The sequence below is a fragment of the Emydura macquarii genome, unplaced genomic scaffold (genome assembly GCF_026122565.2).
Source record: "Emydura macquarii macquarii isolate MOO-44397 ecotype Brisbane River unplaced genomic scaffold, CSIRO-AGI_Emac_v2 contig_1363, whole genome shotgun sequence".
NCBI classification, from domain to species: Eukaryota; Metazoa; Chordata; order Testudines; family Chelidae; genus Emydura; species Emydura macquarii.
Window position 1 is genome coordinate 6,663,076 of NW_027131500.1, and position 9,003 is coordinate 6,672,078.

The 9,003-nt window shown below is 37.5% G+C and overlaps 1 protein-coding gene across 5 annotated transcripts in view; it reads left to right on the plus strand.

Moving 5' to 3' along the window:
- ASB5 (ankyrin repeat and SOCS box containing 5) overlaps window positions 1-3,718 on the plus strand; it is a 42,277-nt gene extending 38,559 nt beyond the window's left edge. For all 5 annotated transcript variants that reach the window (XM_067551697.1, XM_067551699.1, XM_067551698.1 and 2 more), the window contains 2 exons: window positions 1,204-1,395; window positions 3,138-3,718. In XM_067551697.1, the coding sequence (XP_067407798.1) occupies window positions 1,204-1,395; window positions 3,138-3,265 (320 nt within the window). In that variant the 3' untranslated portion in view covers window positions 3,266-3,718. The remainder of the gene's footprint in view (window positions 1-1,203; window positions 1,396-3,137) is intronic.
- The last annotated feature ends 5,285 nt before the right edge of the window (window positions 3,719-9,003 follow it).

Sequence of the window (9,003 nt, forward strand, 5' to 3'; positions counted from 1 at the left end):
TCCAAAAGTTGCTTATCTCGTTGGAGAGAAATTCCAGATGTTAAAAAAACTAATTATTAATGATATAGAGGAAATATATAAATGGACCAAACTAGATTAGACCTTCAGCTAGTGTGGCTCATATGAAAAGGAAAAAATGAGGATGTCTGGTCACACATGAAACGACTGCATACTTTTTGTAATTTAGTATATAACAATCCATGATACTCATAGGTTATGATCTCATTTATTTATCTGTTTAGTCACTGTAATAAGTGATGCCCTGCATGACCTCTATGGGTTCAGGTTTTTGTTTTTTTCCCTAGGGTTTGCAAATAATGAATGCTGAATTTTGTTATTTATATGCTGTTTCCATCTTGTGCATGTATTTATATATGTTTAGTTTAGTTTAGTTTAGGTTGTGTTTATATTTTATATAAAACAAAATAAAGTTAAAAAGTTTATACAAAACAGGTGCTAAATATCAGTTAATAGCACATATTTTCTTTTAGCATAAATAGTCTGGTAATTAATGTGCATTTTCATTTAGAGCCCACCTTCCTAAACAGCTGTGAAATTTAGTTTTATAATTATTGAGCAACAATTTATTGAGCTCATTGGATCTTTAGTAATCTTTGAAATTACATGATCTAGTTTGACTAAATTGTAAGTATTACATGATGAGATATAAGCACCTTTATACGTAACAAAACTGTGTAAGACAAGCAGGTGAGGAACCACAAACTAGGCAAGGGTTACTGATTAGGCTAGATAATTTTCAATAGTCCTGTATTAGTTTATTCATTTTTACCAAATAAATGGGGACATTAAAGCACAGAATATTTTTAAATGATATCAGTGATAAATGATATCTTTTGAGTGTAACCATTAAGGTTTTGATCCAATGGAGAATTCTTTGTGGAAATAATCAAAGATTGGAGCAAGGATTTTCAAAAGTAAGTGCCTAAAGATAGGCTCCTACATAAGTCCTAAATAAGTGGCCTGACTTTCAAGGGCGCTGAGCAACCAGCAGCTCATATTGACCACTAAATGCTTAGAACTTTTGGAATTCTGACCATTTATTTAGATATCTATTTATAAACTTAGGAATGTAACTTTAGACACTTATTTTTGAAAACCCTGTTCCAGATTTTAAAGCATTAACTTTTAGCCCTGACAACATTAATGAATCTACTTGTCTCTTTCTCTCCAACATATATGCAGGAGCTAATGTACAGAAAGGGAAGTATTTGGACACTCCACTACATGCAGCGGCTCAGCAACCCAGTACAGAGATAGTAAATTTACTTCTTGAATTTGGGGCAGACATTAATGCCAAGAATACAGATTTTGAACGGCCTGTAGATTTAGCTGTCCCGAGCAGTTTGGTGGAGAGAATGTTGCTTCTGCATGAAGGTAAGTGGGACAGACAGAGAATGGGAAGAGGAACAGCTCTATTATTGAGTAAGCAGTACTGAGTTTGACTGATTTTTAAAAAGTCTGAATCATCTTTGAGTCATACCGGCACAAAAATATTACTTTAATAAATTGTTAGGTAGCTGTAAAACCACCAAATTATTACTCTTAAGGACTATGTATTTGTGGAATCAGGCCCTATATTTTTTTCTTGAAAAATATTCCCCACAGGGCAAAGTTTTGTACTCTAAATTTCTTTGTGGAGTAAATGTATATAATTGAATTTAACTGCCTGAGAAAGAAGAGTTGATATATACAACCTTAAGTTAAATGATATAAAAAAATACAAGTAAAACACCACCACCAAAAATACTACATTAAATAGATGTTAAAGGTCTGCCTTGAAATCACCAAACCATGGGAAGACATCAGAGATAACCTAACATGAACCTCCAGCTGTGACACGTGTCATAATAATAATGTCTCAGAGCCAGATTCTGCTTGGACTTTATATGTGGAGAACAGTTGAAAAGAGGGTACAAGTAGCCTCACCTTTCCTCCCTGCATAGCCTATGTGAGGGCCAGGTAGAATTCCTATTCTTGCACATAGGGTTGCTCCCTCTATGCTGTGTCATAGATTCATAGATTCCAAGTCCAGAAGGGAGCACTAATCATCTAGTCTGACAGACAATAGAACTTCCACAAAATAATTCTTTTAAATTAGATCATATCTTTTTATTTTTAAAAAATCTAATCTTGATTTAAAAAATACCAGTGATGGAGAATTCACCACAACCCTTGGTAAATTGTTCCAATGGTTAATTACCCTCACTGTAAAAAATAAAAATAAATAAAATGCCTTTCTTCCAGTCTGGATTGTTTAGCTTCAACTTCCAGCCATTGAATCTTGTTATGTCTTTCTCTGCTGGATTGAGGAGCCCATTATCAAATTTTTGTTTTCCATGTAGGTACTTATAGACTGTGATCAAATCAGCCTCCTAACCTTCTCTTTGTAACACAGTGCCCTAAAGGAGTAGCTAGGTCTATAAGAGAAAATTGACACATTTTTAACGGTGACCACTGAGGGAGCTTTGTGTCTCTGGCACTGATTCAGCTCCAGTGTCACCATCTGAAGGCTGTGGGTAACCTCTAATATCAGTTGGCTCTTGGTCTTAGAGGGCAGATAAACATAAGACAAAGCCATCAGAGCCAGCAGCATTTTTGGAAGTCTCAGCAAAGAGGCGAAAATTGAATGGGCATGGAAGGTGAACTTCCCTTTAACTCCTGTGGGCACTACGGGGAAGGACTGAAATTTATTGATGGTGAAACTTGCATTTGTGTAGCATATATTATACCTATACTTCAAATAAAAAGAACTCCAATCTCTGGAGTTGTCAGTGGAGGACCTTTCATTAACACAATTTTTTTTTAATTAATAATTACTAGATATATAAACACAACAGCATGAATTAATTATGTATTCTTCTGGATATTTAGTTTTAAATATAAATTTCCTTGCTCTTTCTGTTTCTTTGATCATTAATGAAGTTTGAGTAGTGTAATTTTTATTCAGTTATATATCTCTGAGAGACTATAGTGTGTAAGGTCAATAAAGCTGATATATAAAATTTATAAAAATGAATGTTGATTAGGTACTCCATAATAATATAAAGTATGTCTCATGTTGCAAACTTCAAAGGATACTGAACATTTACTTAATTAAATCTCTTATCTGTTTGTAGCTACTCCATGTTCTCTTTGCCAACTCTGCCGACTATGTATCCGAAATTGCATAGGAAGAGCAAGACTGCATCTTATCCCCCAACTTCAGTTGCCAACAATATTGAAGGGTTTCTTACAGTACAGATAAAATAGAAACTAACCTTTAGAAACTTGAACAAGAAGTACTGTTTTGTTTGTATACTGTATGTTTCACATGAAGAACTGCTGGGGAAATAGTCTTTTACATATTACCATATTAAGTCTTTGACACCGGGCGTCGTGATATAACAATATTTGGAAGCCCTTGAATGACTTGGTGCCAAAGTGCTAATACAACTGAGTAAAATGAAGTGTGCTAATACTCTGGAAAAATATAGACTGCTTTAGCTTAACACTTACTAATTAGCTATTTGCTGATAAAGTTCATTAATTGTATTTTACATTATGATCTGTTTGATACATCTGAAACCCCACAGAATTCCTTTACAATTATTGTTGAGTTTGTTCATTTGGATTTATTAGTGTCTGTTTGTGTGCCTAGAAATACATGGCAATAGGCACACTCTATAAGTTGAAAAAATAAAATAAATAGGTCTCACAATTTTTCTTCATTGCTTTCCCTATGTAGGCAATTCATAAATGACAACTGGTGAGCGCCATTTCCACCTCCTCTTCCCTGCATACAGTTCTAGAACAAACAAGTACATGGACAGATGAAGTGATTCCCCCTTCCTCTCCAACACCAGTTCCACCATCACAGTTGATTTGAGACCCAGAACCCATGTTTTGGTATATCCATGAAAAGGAAACAAAAAATGTCTTCACATCAACACCACTGTTGCCTGATCTTGATCCTACCATTGTCTCTCCTACTAACTCCCTGAACTCATGTAAAGGGACATCACCCTAGACTTTTTGCAGGAGATGGTGAGCAATCTGACTGTTCTGCTTGTACCAATGCCAGTATGCCTTTCTGTAGCAGCCATCTGAGAAGGTGGCCACAGCAAAAAAGAAAGTGCATGTATATAAACAAACTCATTATCCCACCCCCATGTGTTACAGATCACATTGTAATCAAACTTTCAGTTGATTTTGATGCGCAGGCCATGAAGTCTAATAAATTTCACACCGCTCACCCTATCCAAAGTATTTGTAACATCTTTTTCTTTTACATGGCAAAATTATCGGCTAGGTCCCATTGGCTGCTGGGTTGTTCCTCAGCATTGCCATGGACTTCTACTTCCATCACTCATTCTTACACCTGAGACCCCCGTCTCCTCATTCCTCTCTTTTTCTAGAGTCATGAAATCATTATATCAGTCCCCTAAGTCACAGGTATTCCACATCTCATGGTAGTGTTCTGCAGAATCAGCATACCAAAAATATCCTCTTAACCATTCAGAGAGCATAATTATAGTGTGCCACTAAACTAATATAGATATTCTGGTGGCTCTTAGGGCGCTATTTTATCTGTTTTGTGCCTTGGCTTGAGGACTATGGATGGGGATGAGAAACGAATCTTTGAGAGGCTAAGCTCTCTCCCCAAAGGAAAGATTATTAGATCAGTTATGATTTCCATCACTGACATAAGTGAATATATCCTTGATAAGGATATTACTTTGGCTTCTGTTCTTACCAAGGATGACCTGGATTCAGTGGTTCCATGCTTGAACAGTATAGACAGAGATGGCTTGCTCAGCACATAGGAGTCATGGCAGAATCTAGGAAATCTGTGCCCATCTACCATAAACACTAAAGTAAGATCAGACACATACACACACACACCACTTTCATGTAGTATGTGTGCTTTCTATTTCTGTAGGCAGTATTATTTACCCAGGATCTCTCACAGGTTACATAAGAGTCATCTATTCTGGACAGCAGGCAAACTCATTTCCTTCATCATCACCACCAGTCATTTGTTTCTGCCAATGTATTAGACACCGGCATTGATCTTCTAGGAAGCTGGGTTGATGCCAATGGTGTCCCCTGTGATCCTCTGTGAGTAACCAGTGGCTAGTAGGCCCAAGGTTGTGGTGAACTTGACAGTAAAATGTGCATGTTACCCTCTTCAGGTCATCCTCACTCATCACACAAGTGTATGGTTTGTGGATGAGCCTATTCTTCTTCTGCACATCAGTATGGCAATGCTAAGTTTTCCTTGGCTCAGAGGGTTACATGGAGGGTACTGGCATCTCTTGAGCCAGAGCAAGCTTGGCTCTTCTCCTTTCTTTCAGGTTATACCATCCTAGCATGGTCAGATATTGTGTTCCCTCATTTGCCTCAAGATACACCATCTCCCTTATCTCCCCACTCTCCCTGCTAGTCTCCCATCTCCTCTGCCCCAGCCCTTGCACTTATAGCAACTCCTGCTTGCAACTCTCTTGCTGGACTCTTTAATAGAATCACTTTCACCTATACTCTCCTGTGTGTTTGGTTTTTTAATCAGGAGGGATTGGTGCAAAGAAGTGACTGGGCTACTGAATGGTAAAAACTGCACCTGCTCCTAGTCAAGCAAGCCTCTGACTTTTGAAAATCTTGATTGATGGCTCCTTAACATGAATCTTAGGATCAATCAGGGCACATGGGCTTGACATCTGAACCAAGTCCTGAGTAGGCAACAGCCACTTAACCTGTGCAACCTTTTGAAAATTTTGGCATGAATCTTAGAGAGGGAAAACATCTAATCTTTATGCAAAATATGGAAATCACATTGTAATAATGAAACAAAAGCACCATACAAAGGTTTCTCTAAATCTCTTGGATTAACTATACTTCAGTATTTTCAATTTAACAAATTATACTGCGTATTTGTAAAGGAGAAACAGAATGATTCCTTATACAAAAAGTCATTTTTCAGTTGGAATGTTTGTTTGTTTGTAAATATTCTCTTTGCTCTTCAACATGCAGAATGTGTCTTCTGTACATGAAATGAATCACAGAAAAGCATTGTAACACATTAATTCATAAGACGGTAAAAACATTTTTGTTTTATGTCCATTAAAATTAATCACTGAGAGGGGTAAAATTTTCAAAAGCAGTTAAGAGACTGTCAATGTGACATAGGCTCCTTGCTGCTTGTGAAAATGTTACCTTAGGTATCTTTAAAATGCTTTAATTTCACTGTTTCTAGTTACTGAAACCAAAGCACTGCATTTCATCCCATTAATGTGAAGTTCCATTTCCGAGGAGGATTTAAAGGCAGGCTAACTACAAGAATAAATTACGTTTTGGTAAAAATTCAAACTACTCTACGCAGGGTTCATCTCCACTCAGTCTTTTCCTCACCCCTGAAGCGGTCTGATTTTCTTTGTCTTGTCCCTCCCTGTGTTTTTGTCTCCAGTAACTTGACATGATAGCATATTTGATACATATGGTGTGAAAAGGAAAGAACACCACCATCCCCACCTTCTGTTCTGAATTTATATTTTTTGAATTGCCATTTATGCTCCCTTATCACATCAACTCTTTTGGAATGAAAATACAGCTGTTCCTCAAAGCAACAATGCAGTCTGGATTTAAAAAAAGAAAAACATGATGAGTGCTGTGCCCTCTTCCTATTATCTCTTTGAAGTTTCTGTTTGGATTAAATAGACCAGAGGAATGTTGCTTTCCTCTTTTCAAAAGCTTCTGATCATCTGAGGTTGTTCCCAATCAGACTATTGTAGCGTTATTTTTAATCTGTTTCCTTTATAGGGAAATTCCTTGCTATGGGCTACTGGAATCCATCCCCTATATTGCTATTCTCTTCCAAACATGATAAGCTAGCAGAATTCTTGTGCAGATGTCTCAATAGTTCTGCAGCTGAAACTCTTAGGCTTCAAATCTGCCATCGATTACATGGGACATAATCCAGGTATTAATGTAATTTTAAAAAGTGAAAGTAAACATGCATTGTTCTGCGCAGATTGACATATGTAACCCATGTCAGATTACATTAACACAAAAAGCCATCCCATCCTTGAAAAGACATGAAAATAGTTAAATAAGCATTTTGTACATATTATTTGTTGGAAGAACACCCTAAAAAACCCCATCACTGGCAGTAGCTCTTGGCTGTAGGGTGACCAGATAGCAAATGTGAAAAATCGGGATGGGGTGGGGAGGTAATAGGCACCTACATAAGAAAAAGCCCTGAATATTGGGACTGTCCCTATAAAACTGGGACATCTGGTTATCCTAGTTGGCTCACACAATGCCAAAAGTGTCCTGTTTTCTCAGGAAAAAAAGCAAGCAATCATTTCAAAACATAGCCTATCATACCGAGCACTATTGCCTCATTGTTTCCTTGTTCTCCCCCATCTGTAGCCATCTGTTGTCTCGTCTTAAATTATAGTGTAAGCTCTTTAGGGCAGGGACTGTCTTTTTTGTTTTGTGTTTGAAAAGTCCCTACCCACTGAAGTCCTACTCTATACTAGGGCTCAGAAGCACTATGAAAATACAAATAAATAATCATGATCACACATTGTGTACAATTCATTACCTGATTACAACCACAGCCACTCATATGCTATAAATCTTGATAGTTAAATATACCACAGTTACATTTCCAACAAATAAAGTAACTAGAGCTAGTCAAAAACTTTCCAGCAAGACCTTTTTCAGTGGAAAATGCCTCTTCAATCACAATAATCATTCTTAAAAAAAAACAAAAAAAAACAACATTTGGCTGAAATTTGCCAAAAAACCCACTTTACAACCAAGTTTTTAAAAGGTTTTCAAAAAGTTTAATTCTGTTCACTTTTTTACTCTTTTCTGTTGGAAAAAAGGATGGGTAACTAAAAAATGTGAGCATGAGAGAGAGGCTTTTCACTCTGCTAAAAGTAAATTACTTTGTTGGTGAAAAAGCAAAAAGTTTCATGGAACATTTCAAGCAAAACACTTTTAACAATTTTTTTTTGCACAACTTATTTTTAAACAAACTTTACAATTAATAATAAAACTTCTTTTAAGCTAAATAGATAAAAATGGAAAACCCACAAAACAAATTCACTGCAGTTGTGTTAGTTGTGTCCACCTTACACTTTGATTTCAAAATAGAAACAATAATGGAAACATTTAGATATGTGAGAAGGTACGATTTTCTCAGGAGTAGAGAAGGAAAAAACCAACAGGAATTTTGAGTACCTAGGCACTGAAAAGTGGAAGATGCAACAGCAGCCAGTTACAAGATAGCCACTTTAGGGCTATAGCTGCTGGACTTTGCCAAAGTTAAAGGGATAGCTGTCCCCATCCCACCCAGGGAATGTTGGGATAACATTCCTATATAAGGGCAACTCTCCACTGGGGAGGGATTAGGCAATTGGAAAGAAAGGGATTTCTGGAGATAGGACTACATGGTCCTAGATATATGTAAAAAGTATTAGGGAATGCGCCTGTGGGAGCTCAATACAATCAGAGCCCAGCTCTTCTCCACTACAGTGCTGTAAAATTCAACATAGAAAATAATAAAAAAGAAGAATGTTTGGTTTAGGGAAATGGGACTTCTAGGTTGCTGGTTTCAATCCAGTCAGAACAGTAATGACCTAAAGGTTTTATCTTATAGGAACAAGGAAATGACTTGATTGTCACAAACCAGTTCCTAGAGAACATGTCTACTTCACAAAATCACAATCACCACCACATCTGTCCAAGCTGGAAGCTGGAGCCAAGCTATGGTAAGAGCCACCCAGGGAGCCCGAGCCGACGTGAGGAGTCCTAGACCTTCCACCTTCCCTCAGTGGTGTGCCCCGAGGGGGTACGGGGGACATGAGCTGGGGGCTGCTCTTAGGCTCCCCACCCAGGACAGTTGAAGGGTCCGGGGTTCCCCACAATGGCTCAGGATCCATGGGTGGCATTTATCACAGCCCAACTCTGGCTTCTGGACAGGCCAGGACGTGGGGTCTG